At 35.4% G+C, this 22,106-nt stretch overlaps 1 protein-coding gene across 1 annotated transcript; it reads right to left on the bottom strand.

Annotated features, from left to right (window-relative positions):
- On the bottom strand, nucleotides 152-19,908 carry LOC109840640 (zinc finger protein BRUTUS). The gene is made up of 13 exons (XM_020409370.1): nucleotides 19,764-19,908; nucleotides 15,491-15,685; nucleotides 15,035-15,405; nucleotides 11,492-11,717; nucleotides 11,244-11,412; nucleotides 9,926-11,164; nucleotides 9,609-9,777; nucleotides 9,280-9,498; nucleotides 3,788-3,925; nucleotides 778-1,012; nucleotides 639-698; nucleotides 427-498; nucleotides 152-242 (listed from the first exon to the last, which is right to left on the bottom strand). Exons 1-13 carry the CDS (start codon nucleotides 19,782-19,784, stop codon nucleotides 210-212), a joined length of 3,147 nt encoding a protein of 1,048 aa, XP_020264959.1. The 5' UTR covers nucleotides 19,785-19,908; the 3' UTR covers nucleotides 152-209.

The raw sequence follows: 22,106 nt of genomic DNA, 5'->3' as shown, positions 1-22,106 counted from the left end.
TACAGACCTTCAAAAGTTGTTCTAGAGAAAAAAGTAAAATTACAAAACCTCAATGATTAGAAGTGGAGCAATCAGCTCTGTCCGTCTTGATAACCCTCGTGTTATATGAGCCACAGTAACCACACTTGTGGTATAACCAATGGAAGCGAGATGTTCCCCTTTGGTCACAGTCATTGCATAGAATATCCTGGATGACCAATGAAAAGCCATTAGGTGATGTCATATGATGCAGGTTTCTCAATCTGCAAACAAGGCAATTTAAATTTTCATGACGGTTACAGTTGAGCTTGGTCGGGCTGTTCAATTTGTTTGAGCTCCTCAACTTAGAATGATATGATGATGACGATGATGATGAAACAAATAAACAAAAGAAAAGTTCCGCTAAATTTTGAGGAAATAAATGGGCAACAAGCGTCCAGATCATACCTGACATCTATCCCTGTACTCTTCAGGAAGCTGTTCAGTGGCCAACAAGGCATCCAGCATACCAAAGTACACCTGAATAAAAATAGGTAATCAATCATTCAGAGATATCAAAATGCTATCTTCTGACTTCAATGGGAACATTTTTGTATGCCAATATGTTAATGAACAAGCTTAATTTTTGACTAGAAGATAAAACAACATTGATATCTTACAGCCATATCCCCCAACGATTTGCTGCATATTGGGCAGGTGTAGTGACTGCAAGTGTATGCCTGCACAAAATAGCAAGGAGAAATTAGTGGCCACATAGAATTAGTAACTTAGAGAATACTAGACAAGATTAAAATAGACCTGGAAGCATGCTGAGTGCATGAAATGGCCACAAGGTAGGGCTCTAACAGCTTCACTTGATGTGAATAAAAAATCACAACAAATGGGACAGTTTGATTCCAGCCCTTTCTCCCGACATTTATGTTCCACTAATTTCATGCCCAGGCAACAGTTACACTTCATACAATGGAAGAAGTCGATACCAAGTCCTTTTCCAACACGACATAAATTGCAAAATGGACAATGGTAGACACTCCTGAAATAAAAATCATCATGCCACAGATATCAAAGCAGATACAGTTCTAACTTCTTAGTATTTTATTGCTTCAGAGCACTTAAGGGAATGCTGAGAGATGATACATTCAGGAGAATATTAGAGGTGAAAACCTCCTGACTAGAGAAAATAGATAAGAAATCAGAATTATCTATATGTGCCCCTATTGCATGACCAGAAACTAATCTGATACTATAAAAGAGGTATCTAATTTGAAGAAGTCCGTCTGCTATTTCTGAGGTTTTCTGTCATATTAGACCCCCAAATCTTTGATAATTCTATTTTAGACCCTCAAATCTTCATCTCTCTAAATTAGAAGCCCCAAAACTTTATATTAGTTTAGAATGGGGGTCTTATTTAAAACAACTAAATAGATTTGTGGGTTTTATTTAGAACTACTTAATAGGGATCTAATTTAGAAATACGAAGATTTGGGGTCTAATGTAAAATTAACAAAGCCTTGAGGTCTAATATAATAAAAAACCTTGCATATATTATATTAGCTGACTATTTCAAAATATTTTGATATTTAGAATTTTGACAATGATATTACTATTACATATCATGGATCTCAACGCAAGGGTGGGAATGTGCTGGAAGCTACAAACAGTTAATCAAGTCCAAGTTCGAAATGTTCGGGCCTGCATTTCTAGGCTTTTATCTGGTATTTGGCTACCCACAATCAGAAGAAAAATAAATAAAATAATTATTAGGATAGATGAGGACTTCAATAACATAATATGCTTCCCTCTGTTCCATGAAAATGCCAAATATGGCAAGTTAATATGAATATGCATGAAACGCATGCATAAGACATGTTCGCCAGTTGCAACAGTATATAATGCATGTGTATCCTTCAGAAGGTGACAAGAAATGTTGTAGATGTCCCACTTATTATTGTCCTCTTGCTTCTAACATGTTAATGTATTAGTTACTTAGAAATATAATACCTCTAGTAATTAAGTTAGCTTGTTATGCAGTTTTCATTTACTGTTGCTATTTAATATATTATTTACTTAGAAATATGTTACCTCTAGTAATTAAGTTAGCTTGTTATTAGATTTTAATATACTGTTACTTGCTATTGTCTCTTGCTTAAATTTGTTAATCAATATCTTCAACTGCAATCAGGTCTGCTAGTATGAGTACCATCTAGCATTAGTCATCAATCAACTCATTTGTACAAAAACTGTTTGAAACATCTACAACGAATATCAAATTGAAGATATACTAAAATGAGCATCCAAAAGGCGTCCACTGAGTACCCTGTATGCTGAGTATCTCATCCGATATGTATGAATATGGATATATCTCCAGTAGAAAGCTTCCATGTAAGAAAGCTTTCACAGCTAAGTTTCTCAGATTCCGAACGCATAACCTCATTACTTGAACCCTCTTTCAATCACTTCAAGACAGAACTACCCTACACAAGGAGCACTTCATCTAAAAGCTCCTAATGTTGAAGGGAAAAGCCATGTTTTCTTTGCATTTAAATATTTTGTAGTCAGGGAGGATGCAGGGAGGAAGATCTATCCACAGCCACCCATAACTCCTGGCTAGGACTCTCAATTGGGTAGGGTTAAACCCGTACCCAATCCAAAATCAGGGCATGATCTATGTTGCATGGATACAGGTATGGATATGGGTATCAGTGCCGGTATGGATCAAAAAAAATTATAGAAAGAAGAATACGGGGATACTGTGTATACATTATATTTTAGTAATTTACATAAGATTAATAGTTTTTTTTCATTCACAAGTTATGAAAACCAAAATTTCTATAACATTTTTATCTTTATTTTGTTACTAATTATACGATTGAGTGTTCTATATCAAAACATGTATTAAATAGGTACATGCCCAAGAAAATATATGCATATATTCAAGTAGTGTCAGGTACGGGTACACGAAGCACCGGGTACAGGAACGGCTGCGTGACAAGCGTCCATGCAACATAGGGTATGATTAAGCTTGTAAATCTGCCCAACCCTAAATGTGTGGATTTTAATTTTCTTCAAGTGCATCATACCAAAACCAGGAAAACCCAAACCTGAACCAAAACTGAATCCTGTTCGAACTAAACCAAAATATCATGTTTGACCACAAAATGTCTAACCCCAACCTGACCAACCAGTTGACACCCCAACTCCCAACTTAGAATCACATTGAACTTGCTGTATCAAATCCCTTTACAACAAGTATGCCCTCCAAATAGGGGCTAAGAGAAATTTCAATAATTTTGGGAATTAATTGAAAAATATGAAAGATTTTAAGGGACCAATATTTAAAATCCCAGGTTAAAATTGATTAACTGAAACACCATGAGAGATTCTCACTACCTCCTTGTGTCTCCAATTATCTTACAATAACTTCTAGAGTTAAGAGAGAAAACTCTGGCATAGAGTCATTGACTCCAATTTGTGTCAAAATGCTGATACTTGCTACATGCACTAGAGGTTAATTTTCAGAACAAAACTTAGCAATATAATAAAGAACTAAATTATATAATATCAACAATCATTAAAAGGGTTACTAGCTTTTTTCTCATTTTTGTACTTTTGAGCAATAAAATTAGGAAAAAGATGTCCACTTAACAGAAGATATAAACATAATTATGAAATTTCAAATAATGCCTATAAACATAATTATGGAATTTCAAATAATGTCAGGGAAGAACTACACAAGCCTGCCTCAATATTTGAATCCCCCTTGCAACACTACATGACAATAAAGCCTATAATCAAATTCCAAAATTACCTTTCGTCGTCAAAAAATTTGCAGATACTACAATAGTATTTCGCCATAATGAATTCACTGCAAGAAGGCGACTTGCAACTAGACCCTATTGGCTGAAGCGTTAGACATCGCATGCACATCATCTCATTCGTAGCTTTCCTGCAGAGAATGAAAAAAAAAAATTCAATAATTTAAAAACTAGATACATACATAAGCATATTTTGATGCTATCAATATGCTATGCATTGATAATTAGCAATACTTTCATGTGAAGAAAAAACAATGTTAACAAAGTAAGGCAAAAATCAAGAAGTGTACCTTACTACAAAAGATATATCATAAACATAAAAGATTAATGGAGGAAATATGAGAGCCAACATCCAACCAAAATGTTAGCATCCAACAACAGTCAGGAATAGTTGATATAGAACCCTATACTCAGCAGAAAATAAGACGTAAGAGAGTGAAATCTATAATTAGAAAGGAGTAGGTAGAATAGTCATATGAAATATTAATTATTCCATGGTGTTGTATGCAATTTTCATAAATACTGGGGCCTTTCCTTCTGTTGAAATAGTAGTATTTTAATGATGGTAAATGAATGAAAGTCGTGAGGTGTTTGTCAGATGCAGTGAGTAGTGACACTAAACAATTAAAACACCTCTTCGAACATCATTTTCCCCAGTAAATAAGTCCAGATCACATAACCTTCTTACATGGACGCTGGGTAATAACATATCAGCCATCAGTTTGCACACCATATTACCCACACAGCCAGTATCCCAGCCTTGATTCAATAACTTGTGTCAGTTACATCCTTTAAGCTTTGCCAAAGTACTATGAGGCACAACCTAGCACGTGAATGTCAAGGTGACATAAAACAAGAAGGAACACAAGATGAGGCAATAAATGGTTAACAGGGCGAATGTCAACTTATTCCTTCATTTATGTCACATACTCAATCTCATGCCTAACATCTGTGTGGCACAACCTGATCTGTTGTTCAAACAAGGGCTAACAATAACATCTTCTTAACTCAACTCATACTCTGATTGCTAGGTAAGTCACTAAATACCATGGCTGACTGGAGTATAGGAGCATAAATATCTGTTGTCCAGTACATCCACTGTCCTCTGACTCATCAATATCTATCCAATATACTAAAGCAAGACCGTGAGACGCTACATGTCAAATTCTTAGAGAATTTGCCACATATGTCAAAATTTTAGAGAATTGACTATTCATCTTCTATGTATCCTTTGCAATTTTATGAGTATGGAAATGTAACATCTCTTAATTACCACTAATTGTATTATCTCTTACTACCTCATCAACTCAATTGCACTCATGGCTAAGCCTGATCAACTTCCCCACTCTTTCTCAATTCATCTCCTCTATAGATCTTGCAAACTAATCCTAATAAAAGGACTCTACGATCCCTTTATCTTTCATTAATTCCAACTCCACGATGATGTGATTTGTTGATAAGGAAAGTTTGATCGGGCTTTTCTTATGCATCCAACTTCACTTTTCTTGTAGAGTTTATGGCTACACTCCATTCTTGTGAAAGTATTTTATCCATTTTATATGTTTATATTTTTGTTATGGGTACATAAACATATCCCTTTTGTTGCTTCTTTGCTTATAATTTTCCCCTTCTGTTGCTTCTTTGTTTGTAATTTTTCCTCTTTGTTGCTTATTTGTTTGTAATTTCAATGATGTTTTGTTATCCAATCATCTCAATGGCACATTGAAAATGAAAAAATGTATTGTATGACAATGTCCTTGATAAGAATGTCAATCATTTGGACAAATTCAATCATGAGCAATCTGTGATCACAAAATTATGATCAATTTATAGTAATCAATATCAATGTTAGCGAAGGTGCATGCATGCAAAAATTAAGTACCATGTACGATGTGTGGTATAGGACTCTCAGTAATTGAAAGTTTGCACATATCCTTAAGAAAGATTTTAATATGTTATATGCTTTACTACAAGCGTAGTTTTTCTTAATTATTCTGAGTCTTGATTACTAACAATATCATACGCAAACATATGTTCAATAGTGCTACATAAATATTTAATTTGCCTCTTTATGTGAATCTAGATTTCTTTTAATTGCTCAAAATACACCCAAGTAGTTCGTGAAATATGCTTCTTTTTAGTTTAATTATCACGCTCAACGCTCAAACTAATTATTGAATTCACATATCTCAATGATTGAGTAATGAAAATATAAAGTGAAAATTCTATAATTAAATTTAAAGAAATGTCGCAGCATGGCCCTAGTGTAACACTAGTTTTAATCATAAAGTAATAACCTGGCTCCATAGTTTTGCCACTTGTCACATTCTAAAAGCGTTACCAATGCTGACCAATTTCTAATTTCTCTATTTAATTTATTTAACAATCTCTTATAACCGTTTAGTTTCGTTAATTATTAATTAATACCTATGTTCTCAGCACTACCTCAATTAAGTCCTTCTACATCTTGAGAATAGTGATCAACTAATCTCCAAAAAACTTTCCAACATCCTTTTCGTCTTTTGTATCCCCTACTTAATTAAAACTCTCTTTTCAAAGGAACTTCACAGCTTTCCTGCTATTCCCTAACTGTTCGAATTTCCTATAATTGATTTTAACATTTAAAAACCAACTCCTTTTTCACCATGCTCTTTAACCTTTTTTCCAGCAAGCTCCTCATTAAGTTCCTCTCCAAGTTGGACACAATGAACCTTTAGATTTTCAGTATCTTTCCATTTCGTTTCTAAGCAACTTTTCAAATTCATTCTCTTTCTAATTTTTGTATACAAAATTTTCAAGTTTTCGGTTCATTTACCTCATTCCAAACTCTCAAAGTTATATATCTTTAATTCTGCACTCGATTTTCCAAATATAATTCCTAGCTCCTTAAGTTGATTACGTTTTTTTTTCTTTTCCCCTTACTTTTCTTGGTGTTATGGGAACCAATGCAATGTATCTCTCTTCTTTTTTATGACTCTAGCAAGATTGGTCAATTTGTCGAGTCCAAGTCATATTTCAAGCATAGATTGGTTAATCATGCACTTAATGTGCCTCTTCGAGCACTCATCTTGATAAATTTTCTATACATGTAACTTTACCATTATTATTTTGAAAGCCATTGCGCATCTTCAACAGTGGACATATAGCGGTTGTTTTGTATAAGATGTTTCTAGGCTCGGCGCTTTGCTAACCGTTGTAAAGGGTTCAATATAGGGAAATAATATTTTTTCTGTTTTTGTGTGATTTTATGTTCTTTACGGTGTTCTTTTTAGTTAAATGAGCTCTTTTTATCTAGATTTGACACAAGGATTCCTTTTGTTCTAAGCATGTAAAAGGCTTCCAATGAGCACAAGCTAAAATATTAAAGGTTTTCATCTTTTTCCTTTTATAATTTGTTACATGCTGTCAATTTATACTCATAGTAAAAATTAAGCAAACTTTATATTAAGTGCACATCATTGTATTGCATGCTATTATGATTTTGTGTAGCAAACCTCTCTACTTTGCATTAGTTTAAAAGATTTGGGGCATATAAAATTAATATATTTTGGGGACTGATTTCAAAATATGACCTATGAAGATTTGGGAGACTACATTTATATGAAAGGTTTGATGACTAATATCGAAAAGCCCTATATTCTTTTTCATGTGTTTGTACTTTGTTTATAGAACGTCATCTTTCCGATTTGTTATTTATAATTAGGAAATATAACTATGGTGCATGATAGTTTTAAATATGTATATAAAGCAATCCACAAATTCATATGACATGCTCTGTTCTTCTGAGTGTTGTTTAATTGATATTGTGTTCTTTATCAAATATGGAATTAGCTCAAATAGTACTTAAGAGTTGAAGTGTATGGTTATTTCAAATAAAGTGATATTGACTGCTAATTAAGTGTATGTTGGTTTAATTATTGTTGTTTCCAGATTATACAAATATGACTTTTCAAATTGACTACCTCTTATAGTATTTTACAGTCCCAATGTTTTTTTAATGTGAATTGGATACTAACCTTTACATTACAGAGTTTTTTTCCCATTTAGTTATATTTGTTGTCTCTATGTTTATGTTGAGTAAAACTTGTTTGTAGCATGGACCTATTTAAAGAAAGGTATTTTATATGCTAATATCTTATGAGAATATTGGGTCTGTAAAATTCTCTATCATGGTCTCCTAAAGTGAAACATTTTGTAAATCATACTATCACAAATATTTAGAGTTCATTGAAGTTGCTAAGTTTAAAATTAGTACCATATAATAGGAAATCCCATAGCCATCTAAATGGTCACCACTCCTAAATTAATCCAAACAACCTAGCATTTAACTATCCAAAAACGTCTCTTTAGAGTGCCAACATGTCTTCCTTCATTTTGGATTTTTTTCCCCAAAGGGAACTAACATAGCCTTACTATGCAGAAGTCACAATCAGAAATTTTTGCTAGACATAATGATAACTAGCAAATTTGGCATGTACAATGCATGTGCAAGAAACATGAAATTGCTATCCAAAAAATCCTCTTTAAGTATTGACTATCCGCTATTTTCTTCATACAATAGAATAAATGGATATATCATACATATAAATTATTTTATGATCATTCAATGTAACCTAAGTTACATATAGAGATCGATATAGAAAATGTATCCCAAATTATTATTATTAAGTAATTAAATTGATAAATAATTTAGATAAGTTGTATTGTAGATATTAAAATTAGAGTAAGTGGTTAAAAAGAAAAAAGAAAAAATGGAAATAGAAATTTATAATGAAACCACATTTGTATCAATTCAGTATAAGTTTGAAAATTGTTCATCACTTCCAACGAATATTTCATTGGTACAAAAATATGTACTAATAGATATCATGAGATCTATTATATTAATAATCTACCATGTAAGTATTAACATAAATTAACACTAAAATCATATTATTATAAATATGTTAAAAACATAAATGTATGTTTAAATTTTTATTTAGAAAGAATTTAACTTGAGAAGTACTTAAAGGTAAAACTTGTTCATTCTTAGTGTATTTTGCTAAGATCTTTTTGACCAATTACATTAACATTTAAGAGAGAGGAGGGAAGGTAGGGCAGAGAGGATGAAATGAAAATATTTTTTAAATATCGCCATTTACCCAGCATAACTCCACATTATATCCTCCGTAAGAGAGCGTTTTTTTTGTTGTCGGGGGGGGCGGGGTGTGAGCGGGGGGGGTTGTAGGAAGGAGAGGATGAGATGGGGGCTTGCATGTAGGAAGGAGACGATGAAAGAAATTATTTGTTTTATATTGCCATTTACCCTCCATAACTCTACATGATTTCTCTTTCCTTAATGTTCCCACTATAATCATTACAGATTAGTACAGATTTTGAGCAGTCTTCAGAAGTCAACCATGTAAGAGCATCACGGAATCAAATTAAAGCAAATAATACATTTGTGAGGGCACATGACAAAGTTTGGCTCTATGAATGATGTTACCTGTCCATTGAATGATCACTGACTTTATCATGGCAAAATCTGCATGTAAACAATCTGTTACAACATGCAGCAAGGAGTTTACAGTTCCTTTTGTAATGCTCGCAGCCAAACACTTGCTTTTCCGGATCCCGGAATGATGGAGAACATCCTGGTACACCACCATCAGTACCTTCCTCTTTACTAGCTTGAGGTAACTTCTGCTGAGCAGCGATCCAACGACTGCAATAATCATTATCAATTAGTTTTAGTTACAGAAGATTGATCAACATGAGTTAATTAGCATTTCTGAAACAGAAATATGGAAGTATCTAGATCTAAGCAGATCAAACCTTGTCATGAGATTTTGAATAAGGTACGCCTTCCTCCGAGGGTCAAGTGTCGGATCCCGAGAAACATTTCTTATCTCAGACTCAAGCTCATTTTGATTCATGCGAAATATATCTTTCCATCCAGGCTTGAACATCTCACTTTGCTCAAGACTTTCTTGGACATCCATTTCTGAAACGCCAAAAGTGTAAGGAACAACTTAATGATCCATAAAGAAAAGAAATATCATAAAATATGTCATACAAGACAACTATACTGTTATAGACAGCATAATACCAAGACACAATGTGAACAGTGATTAACTACTTTTATCAGCGACCTGTTGGAAGAATCGAGCTCTCTTCTGAATCCTGTGGAGATGAGGGAATATCCTTCCACCATTCATTTAGCCACTCACTGAACATAGTATTTTTCGTTGCCTGCTTCCATGTATCCATCATTTTGTTCTGCTCCTCCAGAGTAAGTGCAGAAGTTACCCACGGCAACATTGATTGGAGGACCTCTGCTCCTGTAGTCCCAATTATTCGCCCAACAATCTTATCCTGCTCTTCCACGGAGAAGTGCTTGTCAAATAGTGGCCACAACTCAAGTTCTTCCCTGAAAACATGATGATCCAATGTAACTCGTATAGACTTGCACATGCCTTGAAGTTTTGTAGCAAGTTCATTGTGTTTCTTCATCCAACTTGTATGATGAGCTGATGATCTGACACTGGTTCCAGCAGCATCAGTCTTCACCAGACCATCATGCAACTCGGAAAGTTCTGAAAGAACTTCAGATATATCATTGAACAGCTTCTCTTCCTGCTTATGGTCCAAGGTATATGAATGGCTCACATTGTGCAGTGTCTCTCTAGATTCTAAAGCAGGAAAAACAATGTCATCTTCTGCATTACTATGAGCTCTATACAAACCCCATAATAAACGGAATCTCCCACTGAATTGCCGGAGAAAAGATTCATCACAGTCTATAAGTCTTCCGGATTCAACATCTAGATACTCCAGATCTTTACGAATTGCCTTATGAAATTTAAAAATGTTGTCAATAGGCCTCACTGTATTCCCCGCATTAGATGACATCATGTCAGTCTCCCAGAAAAAGAGACTGGAACTAAAGGAAGGAGCAGAAGAATTATAGGACAATGAACGTAAAGGCTTTGCAGATGCAAGTCGGCTGATTCCTAAATTACTACTGCCAACTCCTAACCCAGGAACGCAGCAGGATTTAGGATATGGCAAATTCTCAACCTCTGCAGCTTCTGAATGGTGACATGCATCATCATTTCCGCACGATACTGATAAATGGCCCCGTTTAATAGGCCTTTTCCCATTAGCTGCTCCGACAAGTAACGATTCACCTTGGGTGTTCATAGAAGCAGCACATGCACAGAACCCTCTTTTGAAATCTTCTTCTATCTCAGTTTCTTCTTTTACTGGGCAGCAACCAATTGCCTTTGAGGACAAGCATATAAACTTCTCAGAGCAAGAAATATCTTGAGCGCGTCCCTTGCATGCCCAACCAGACAAAAGAGTAACTAATGCCCTGTCAGATAGTGGTGCTGAAAAAATAAACGTCAAATACAGGGAGTTGATAAAATATAGGTACAGGAGTAACACTACAAAGGATGAAACTAAGACCTGCCATATGCAAATTCTTAAGAAAACATTGTGCCTCTTCATCACTTAGCTTTGCAACCAACCATGGCAAAACACGCTCTAGCAATCTCAATGGCATCACACATATACTCCTATACAAGAGTTCCCGCTGGTTCTTCTGCGAGAAATGCTTCCTGGCAAGAGGAAGAACCTAAAAAAGCAAAATAAGTGATAGTTTCCACTACACCTATTAAAACCTACACGATATCTCTTGCCAAAATGAAGATTACCTCAGCTTCTTCATTGTGAAAATGCTTCAGGATGGTGTCCATTATCTGGTCAGCATGCAAGCACAACTTTGAATAGAAATCAGCAGATGTTGAATTGGCCCCTGCAGCTTGCATTTCTTCAATTAAACACCTGAATTTATTGAATTGTCTCTCTTCTTCAGCATGTTCCTGCACAAAAGACACCTCCGCATCTACTGCTGGGAATATTACCTGATCCTCTGCAATACTGCATAAAAAACAAACGAGATCATGTGAAAAAAAGGACTAAAAAACGTAATAGACATTAAATATACCCATGTTCCTCACTTTACTGATTTGTGTTAGTTTACATAATACATTGTGCAATTTAACCAGTTTTATGTGAATAGAGTAGATACTTGGAGTGCATCGTAAGAAAATTAAGTAAAGCATACATCTCAAGCAGTGCAAAAGATAAATTTCGAACTTGCATAAGACATGCCAAATTTTACAATTTGGTCAAAATTATGCCCATGAGATACTATGGCCGATATGACAAAAAACCAATTTCATGAGCTCGTCTTATATATATATAATATATATATATATTATATATATATATAATATATGTGTTCAGTGTGTTGTGTGTGTGTGTGGTGTGTGCATGTGTGTGTGGCTTGCTGTGTGTGTTGTGTGTGTGTGTCGTGTGTGTGTTGTGTATTCTGTGTGTGTGTGAATGTGTGTGTGTGTGTGTGTAGATCTGTTCGATTGGCCTTACAGTTCAACATGGCTACAGTAGACCCCGGTCTTTGACGTTGTGTTGTGTTAATGGGTCGTAGTAGGAGGCACGAACAACTTCCATGCTTTGCTCGCTGATCGTGAGACAAATGCGGTGATTGCGCTTGCATTGGTTGTGGTGCTTGTTGTGTGTGTGTGGTCCAGGTTGGCAACAGGTCGCTTGTGTGTGTGTCGTGTGTGCTGCGTCGTGCTCCGCTCAGTGCTCGTGTGTGCGTGAGTGTGTGTGTGACCACCAACCTTGCAAGATGAAGCTCCTCCAGGTGAACATGGGTACTGAGGCGAATCCCAAACCTATTCTATGCAGCGGGCGAGCCTGCCCTCCTCATAGAAAAAGCAGGATCTGCAAAATTCGCCCTCATACAGGAATACATTGACGTCTTTCGCCCTGGAATTACGAGGATGATGCCTGGTCTGCGATCTCGCCCTGGTGCTTGTGCGTCGCACGCATCGCCTCAACATCAGCCCTGACGCCAAGCCAGTCAAACCAACGAGCACGAGGCGTTCCGCCCCAAATTCAGTGTGTGGTGATGGTGCGCTGCTTGCGCATCGAATCTGAAGTCAAGCAAAGTGCCTTTGAGAATCCGCGTCGCTTGCGACTCAGCGCGAGGACTAACCTGGCAGCAACACCCGACTGGTTTTGCATGGAAACGGGCACGGGTACTGGTACGGGTGTGGGTACGGGACACGACAAAACTGTAAAATGTAGGGTACGGGGACACGACTACATATATATATATTGAATTAATATATTACATAAGATAATTTTTCCCCTTCATGTGTCATTAGAATTAAAATTCCGATCATATTTTTGAGTTTCTTTTATCATATTGATTATCGTGAATTGTAAACTACTCATTTTTTTACTAGACATCTAAACGACCCATTAACTATATAGTTTTAAACTTGGGTATGGACTGAAACGAATCCGACCCGTATCTCATAGTTTCAAAAGTCGGATGTGAAGTGTAAGCTCTACGTCCAGGAAGTCTTTGACAAGTGTTTTAAATTAACACATATATCGTTTAATTGAGTACATGTTTTAATAAATGCATGCACATATTCAAGAAGTGTCCATGAAGTTTGGGTGCGGGAAAGTGTCAAGTACGTGTCCGGTACGGGTACGGCTTCATTATAGAAGTACCCGGGTAACATAGATTATATGTTATCAAATTACTCGGTCCACTCAGTTTATTTTAATTTACATGCTTTGGATTGTACACAAACAAAAAATTAGCCATATTAAATTTTAGTTACTCATGCATCAAGTGATTATAAGATTAATGATTTCTATTCAAAGTTGTGCTTGCATTTATAGATGTTTTGAGACATTGAGATCACGATGAATGGAGTGGATCATCAAATAGAGTAGCCTAATTCATGAATCAAGAGCCGCTAACCTTAGACTGACATCTAATGTGCCACGCTATGAAGCACTTTTCTATATATATATATATATATATATATATATATATAATATTATATATAGAAGAAGAGAGAGAGAGAGAGAGAAGAAATGGAGAAGCCTGGGTACCAAGTTGCTTTAAGTAAGCTTGGTAAAGTGATGTGGTCTAATCTGGCCCCTAACATCACAGCCTCGAAGATAGAGCCTACACTGCTTTCACCAACTCCAAATATAAATGTAGGGATCAGATTAGGTCAGTCATCATACAAGTTGTTTGGAGCAACTTGGGTAAGCAAGTTGTTGGAGGCAAGCTTAGTACAAAGTTTCTCCATTTCTCTCATAAATATATATATATATATATATATATATATATATATAATATACTATATAATATATATATATATATCACTGATGATGCATAGTCAAGTTATATTTACCCATGGTTTTAAATATCGATATGCAGGGAAATATTGGATGGTCCGATAATCATACGGATGGCGGATATCAGGGAAGTATCATATGGTCAAAATTCATATATGATTGAGAAATATCGAGGAAATACCAGGGATATATAGTAAATATCGAAATGCCATTACGAATGTTTGCATATATAGTATAATGTACCAAAATGTAATCTCAACATACTTATAAAATCTAAACATACAAAATGTAAATAATATATGTTTAGGATCACTAATCAACATTGTAAAACAAGCAAAAGTATAATTCAACATTGAAACATTTTGTCAAATTTTTTTAGGCCAAAATGTCATATGATATAATAGGAAAATCATGATATCTCACCCAAAAAATGCTAGATGCAATGTATTGTTTTCCAACAAGCCATATAAAAGAATACATCGGCCGACATATCAGCTGATATATCATCCACATCAGAGATATATTGCCCAGAAAGCGGTAAAGGACATTTGGAGACCATATTGATTGCGGCAATCCCGTAAAAGGGTATATAGGGCGATATATCGGGCCATGTCGGGATATTTAAAACAATGATATTCAAGCTACACATATAATCTTAACAGTGCTCTTTCGAAACCCATATTTTTCCTGCACATAGATTTGTTAATGGTGATATATGGTTATATGCAACGTCCCGTAGAAGTAAAATAGGCAACATTTTGTTATTCAAATGAAAAAGGTAAATCTTTTTCATTTCGAAGCTAGCTTACTAACAGATACCAACACCTGCATCCAAGTTGATTAAACACCGATGCATCAGGATAGGGAAAAGAAAAACAAAGTATGATTCTCGATTTAGATAAAATGTAATTAATTAATTATAATTAATTCATAATTTTTCAAGTGAAATGAACTAATAATAGTACCATATTATGTTTGTTGGAACATTATTTAAGAAACCATACCTATGGAAGATGCATACATCGGCAATAAACTGTAGTCGTGCATTGAATGCTGACAAATCAGAAAAATCACCAGAGAGCTGAATCTTTCTTGCCTCCTTTGCAATATCATTCAGTTCGTTTTTTATAGCACTGTGCCAGTACAATATTTCATTTATAGGATATGCTTCAGGAAAGTCAACATTACAGCAACCTGACTCTGTATGCTTTCTCTTCCCAATTTTTGAATGTTCTGAACAAACCTGCCTATCGGACTGGGTGACACACTGGCCAGGACCAGAACTGGGAAGATCTTGTAACTGAGAAGCCTCAATGCAGTTACACTTCTGGCCAACTTCTGGGACACTTTTCCCCTCCATCCAGGTAAATATGACCTTCAGTTATTAAGAGACGACCAATTATTTTGAGAGAAAAAAATCCTGATAAGGAAAAGGCTACCAAGCATAAAACAAATTCTACTTGTTGAAGAAGCTTTTCTTCAGGAACTATCTTGCACAAACACTTGATCATATCCTGACGTTCATCAGCTGAAATGCAAGATGAAAGCCAAGGAAGGAACTCCACCATCATATTGACAGGTATGCTACAAAGAAATTGCCATGCCAAATCAGCCTGTTCTTCAAATGAAAACTTCTCTATAAGCAAAGGGAAGACCTGTAACAATCTCAAACAATTAGGGTACACTTGCATTTGACTGCAAAGGTTAAATGGATTATGGTAAAATGTATGTAAAAGACAACAACAACAAAAATAAAGCACTATTATCTGCAAAAAAAGAAGAGAGTGAAACTAGTACTAACTGATAGATGGATGGTCAATTTCATGGTTTTCTTGTCCATGTATATCGAATGTAATGCACTGTAGCAGTCCAATAATCAGACAGATGGCTTCTCTTTCAATATGCTTGGAATGTAGAACCGATCTTGAAAATGTTTGCAATTTGATAATCCAATGACGAAACACAAAGTACACATGCATGCACATGTGATGCAAGTGCAGATATCGACTCTGGAGTTTGCTGCCACAGTTCTGGCCATGAAAACTAAAGACAATAAAGGGGGCTTGAAAACACATCGTGCTTCTCTTCATGTATAGATGCTAGAAGCTCAATGACTTGACAAGTGCATGCGAAGGAGACGGCACTCCCCACAGCACTTAGTACTGATCAGGGTTACTCTTCCACTAAGTTGCACAAGTATGGCTACGGGTATGGGTGAGGGACACCGTAAATTTGTAAAAGGTAGGATACAGGGATATGGCTGAAACTCATGGGATATAATGATAGTTCTGACCTATATATGCAAACGATACATTTAACTCGTAGTTCTTAAGGGTGAAATGAAATCGTCCCTTATCCAACAAGTTACAAAAATGGATGTGAACAGTAGGATATATATCAAAGAAGTGTATGATGAGAGCTTTAAATTAAACATGTAGTATATAATTGAGTACGGGTCCGAATAAATACATGCATATATTTAAGGTGTCCAAGAAGTGGCCGGTATGGGTACAGGTACGACATGTACCAGCTACAGGTACGGATACACATTAGAAGTACCCAGGTATTGTAGCTTTTCCACAACACAGATTATAGAAGATATATATTATATTTTCTATCCATGTCATACATCAATCTTTTCGGATTTTCCTCATCCACAAGTGACCATCCATATCCACATATCCATGTTCTGTACGCTATATAAGCATTTATTTTGTATCCATGTACTGGGTTCTCAGCCATTTATAGGGGCACAATCTAACTATCTCTTGTTTATATCAACTGTTAAATAGCTTACAGAATAATCAAATGAGGCACAGTCCATAATACTTCACATGTGCCTGACACACTTTTGATAAATCTAAAATTTGTTAGTACCCAAATGTATGGGATACGTAAGGCTCAAAATTCAATCATGTTTCATTGACACATCTGTCACCTGCCTGTTTTGCAACAGAAAAAGAAAAAGGACTGACCAAGGACAATGTAGAATTGATTGCTAATGAGAGTTTGCATAATTTTAAAATATAGGGGAGAACAACTCGATGCATGCTACTTCAGAACACTAGTGTGATTTGTGGCGTACACTCCAATTACTAGTGAATCGATTGTTATTTCTTTTGTCTAACACTTATTTTACTCTTATTGATGTTTATTGTCCTCATTTTCACATTGAAGTTCTATTCAAATGATTAAAGCTTTAAACATATTTATACATTAGTGAATTCCTGCCTTGAATCCTATTTGTTATGAGATTGCCTTATGTCATATCTCAATCCCATCATATTGTGTATACCGCGTCTCCTATAAATTCATGATATTCATTCGATCAACCCTGATGTCCCCTGCTAGATTCTCACCTTAGAAAGAATAGAGCCAAAAACAAATTTGTTGTAAAGCTTTAACTAATGAGAAATTCTTCACAAAATGATAAGGGCCATAGCCATACAGAGTAGCCCTACAATGCCTTATCCTCCCAGGCCTTTCGGATTAACTCGTGTATTGCAATAAGGTACATAGAAGCACATGTGCTGGTACCGATGCTATTCATGTGGAGAACATCCTGCATATAATCAAACATAATCGCACCTACAAATCCGTCACATAAGAACAAATATACTATCCACACTTCCTTCAGTCATATCAAAATCCTGGCAAACAACCCCATTCCACGTTAATCAATACCTTAATGTGGCCAACGAAAATAACAACATTAGAACTATGAAGGGTTGGGGAATAGACCATCCAACAAAAGAAAGGAGAAAAAGGTTTTTCCCCCTAGAATCTTATTTATAAGAATATGCAAATACAACAAAATTTTGGGTCTACCCAAGTTACAGTTCGGGTCTCCTAGTAAAAAAGATGATGTTAAAAGGGTTGTAGTGCTCCAAATATCAGCTAAAGTAACCGTAGGCAGATGACACAACCACAGTAACAAGTTAGTGAGAGATATACATGACAGCTTAAAACTCCCAATTCTTTCATCAATATGTTAAATCCCACTTCTCACAGATATAACTTTGACTTGTGCTAAGCAAGTAATTTGACTTTTGCTAGCTACTATTCTTTACCGCAGTTACGTTCAATATGAATAACTGATGGAAAGTACACTTCACAATGCCTTGGGTCTATCAATTGATCATGGAAACTTGAACTACATAAAGTATATAAGTTCTCATGCAGTTTGTTCACAAGTTAACTTGTCTAGTTGATTCCTAATTCAGTTTTCTTGTAAGTTAATCATGAAACTTGGCAGGGATAGATCTCTATTAACTACATTCTTGTTGAATTATTGCCTGTGTTTAAGCATCAAAAGCTGTGCACAACTATCCACTGCCTGCCACAACCCTCATTTTCAACCTTGCATTCAATAAATAATTGGAAAATTGGATAATAACAATAGCTTAAGAATTCATATGATTGATGTTAATGGTTTTCAACTAAATCGAATTTGCTACAGTATGGCCTGTAGAACTAATTATTTAATGGTGAATTACTTTCAGTTACATGCTCCCAATGTTATCCCCCGAACCCTTCCCTCACACATCCATCATCTCCGTCCTCCATCACCATCTCCATGGCCATCATCTCTTGTTTCTCCATTGGAGGAGAAATTTTTTCAATAATTAGACAAGTGCCAACAATAATGAAACAAAAAATGATAATGTCTTACTTCCAGTACAAGTTCTATGGAACAATCTTAAATCAATTGTTATTGTTCAATAGTGCAGCTTGGGCTAGCATATGGATTGGATGATAGCTTTGACTTCATATTTAAGCTCTGAGGTCCAGTGTTTTAAGTATCAGACGTCAGGGATAAGTCGGATACAAAAATTACACATTGGATGGAGGATATCGGAGACATATCGAAGATACTTAATAAACATTGGGGTGTCATGTGTAATAACGTCTATATAATGTCTATATACATATCATAGCTGCACTAAAAAATGGAGCTGTGGAGAAACATGATCTCTTTTGTAAAACATTTTGCCAAAGAATTTGGTCTATATTGAGCTCTAATTCTTCTTTACGATTATTTACATAAGCAAATATCTATTTGGGTTTAGACCTCAATCCAATCTTTTAAAGCAAATAAAAGTCAAAATCGACATTACAACATTTCAGTAATTTTTTGAGGAAGATATGTCACCTAATATATCAAGAAATTCATGGTATATCTAATAAAATTACCAAAATGCAGTCAAGGATGTTGAGACCATATCATTTTTAAGCAAACCTTATAAAAGGATACATAGAGGATATTTAAAACCATGCTAAGATCTGAGCATATTTACGATTATTATCTAGCTTCTAAATCCACATTTAAGCATATATATCATGTCCCAGATGAGCTTATATCCAAAATAAAAACTTTGAGGACTATGTCTCACCTATGCTGAATAATATGAGAGAGCTTGATGGGATCATATAGGTGGAATACTGGAATATATCCACTGTTGAGGACATAATCCAATGTAGTATATATATGTTTGGCATAGTTCTGTGCACAGGGATGATATCACATTCTAATAGTATCAGGGTATCCCATGTAGTGTACTGTACATTGTGTATGACATGAACTTATAATTTCTATTTACCAAAGAATGTATTGTCCTGATACATTGAAGTAGACCTATTTTCATTTATACAATTACCCAAAATCATGGCAGATTCACTATAATATTTACAACCTTAAAATAATTACCAAAAAAACTAAGATAAAGCATGTACCTGCTCTTCTTCCTTGGACATGTGCTGATTAAGTGATGTTTCAATGGCTCCAGTGCAAGATGCCAATTCCCTTCGGAAACTATCATCATGTTCTATGTTTGAACCCAACAGGGTAAACAACTGATCAAAAAGAGCACTCTCCCCCTTATGTTCAAGAGAATATGTTTGTGCTATATTCTTTACTCGTATATCAAGTGCCGGAAAGATAACCTGCGGATCAAAAAAAATTATGTGGTCAAACAATCAGGCTTCTAATCTAAAATATGGCACTTTCCTTTTTGTCCCTTATGGCTTATATAATGCCTCATAGATAAGTGCAGTTTCCACTAACAGCTTGTACAAATTCCTCTCTTCTCGAGAATTTCTTATTGTAATGAAATTTGGAGCACACACATAATATAATGAGCTTAAACAGTATCAACGATAAAATAACTTATCATACCAGCTCCTGGCTTACTAGAAACAGGAAATTCAGAAACTAAAACTTTTGTACATATTCACAGGACTAAATCAGGTCAATACACATGAATAAATGTTAGAAAAATTGCCCATGATATGCTTTCTAAATATGGAATTGAACTTCATAACAAAATATTTCTCAAGTCGGAAAGGTTTAAATGAGGATTATAATGAGATTAATGAGATTTATGCTCATTATAGGATGAAAAATTATATCTTTTAACATTTCCATATACTGAAAAAAGAATTAAACCTTGCACTGTTATAATAGAGCCAGCAGACACTCCTCTTAGACAAAGAGGAGGCAGAGCAGGGGTGGTGGTGTGAGCTTAGACTTGACTTTAAGGATTGCCCACAAGAAACACTTATAATATGTTAAAATATATAAAATTCACGAAAAATATAAAATATACTTAGAAGCTTTGACCAATCTATTTCGCTGGAGAACTTTGAAGGGAATGCCGGAAAGCTTCAAGGTGATTGTAAGCGAGCTTGTAGCAAAGTGTCGAAGGTCGTACGATCTTCCAATGAGTTTTCGTGAGTGACCCGAGTTTGAGCAACTATCGACAAAGGCCGGAGATATTTGTCGCAAATATTGGGTTCAAACAAGAGAGAGAATAGAGAAAGTAGTGGAACTCTGGGAAAACTTTAGAGTTAGGTTTTTTTTTAACTTAAGTAGTCAGGTCAGGTTTGCAGTAAAAAGATTTAACCCCGGAAGGATTTAAAAGAAAAGCACCCACACAGAAAAAAATTATGTGTCTTACTGAAAATGCATCCAATTATGCAGATGACTGCATAATGAAGCGTTGTTCCCTAATCGGAGCAATTCCAACCCACTTAGACATAAGCGGCCGCTTAATTCACATTTTAGAACATCGGTTTCTCCCTCAACTACAAACAAAATGTTCCACCTAAATAGTGATTTATCAGTCTATTGCAAGTGAGTGATTTTCCATAATCTTATCTTTGAGGAGCTCCTCCATTTTTTTAATACATGCACTCTTTTATCGCAATCTTCTTGTACTCTCTTTCATCTATCTCAATAACTGATACCAGGCTCCCAACTACCTTTATTTTGGTCTTTCTGGCTTAATCAAGTTTTTCTGGGACAAAGCATAATTGGTCATAGAGTGACAAAGAATCTTTTCCCCTCAGCTTCATGAAACAATCAAATTTTAGGACATACTAAACAAGATTAGGGCTAGCTATCAGTTATTAACACCGCGATCTCTTCATTCTGAATCTCTGATTTGACTAGCAATGTGCAAGATATGATGAAACAACAAAGGAAAGACATTTAAGAAGAAAACAGCCAGATAGCTGTTGAACCTAAAGCATTCAAACGACTAAGCCAAAGATTGATCATTGATCTTAGTTCAATCAACATGATACCCCATCTACTTTAGGTCAACATATTGTGGTTTGATGTCCATGTATGGATTTGTGTTTGTGTGTGTGCATGTGCAAGAGATAGGGTGCACAGGATATGATCTGGCAGCTCAATAAGTAAAATAAGCTGCCACCAAATAGAGCATTAAGCTACTTCTATGATGTAACTTGCAGAATCGGCCTCACAACTCTATATCTTAGTAGCTCATATAACAAAATGAATTGTCATCTTATCTATTTCTGTTATTTAAAAGAAGCTAGTCTTTTGTTCATATGACTATGAGACGCACTTTAAAAACCCAAAAAATGCCTCACAACTTGGAATGATTTAAGAGTCCGACAGACCAAAATCTTGTACAATTTCAGATATGCTGCATCCATCAACATAGTTCATGTAGTCCTCCTATAAAAAGGAGATACTGGCCGACTATCAAATATGACCAAAAGACTTGATTAGCATCTTTAATGTAATAAGATCCAAGACGCTCAAGAATC

The sequence above is a fragment of the Asparagus officinalis genome, chromosome 5 (genome assembly GCF_001876935.1).
Source record: "Asparagus officinalis chromosome 5, Aspof.V1, whole genome shotgun sequence".
In the NCBI taxonomy this organism is placed as follows: Eukaryota; Viridiplantae; Streptophyta; class Magnoliopsida; order Asparagales; family Asparagaceae; genus Asparagus; species Asparagus officinalis.
Note: the sequence above shows the minus strand (reverse complement) of the source record. Positions and strands in the feature narration are given on the sequence as shown.

What these genes read in the sequence shown, in the direction of transcription:
- LOC109840640 (XM_020409370.1), bottom strand. Translation starts at nt 19,784, where the DNA reads ATGTCCAAGGAAGAAGAGCAG. An exon ending in GAGCTCGATTCTTCCAACAG is followed by an intron (nt 9,778 to 9,925) that starts GTCGCTGATAAA and finishes TTGGCGTTTCAG; the next exon opens with AAATGGATGTCCAAGAAAGT. An exon ending in AGTACAGGGATAGATGTCAG is followed by an intron (nt 243 to 426) that starts GTATGATCTGGA and finishes CCTTGTTTGCAG; the next exon opens with ATTGAGAAACCTGCATCATA.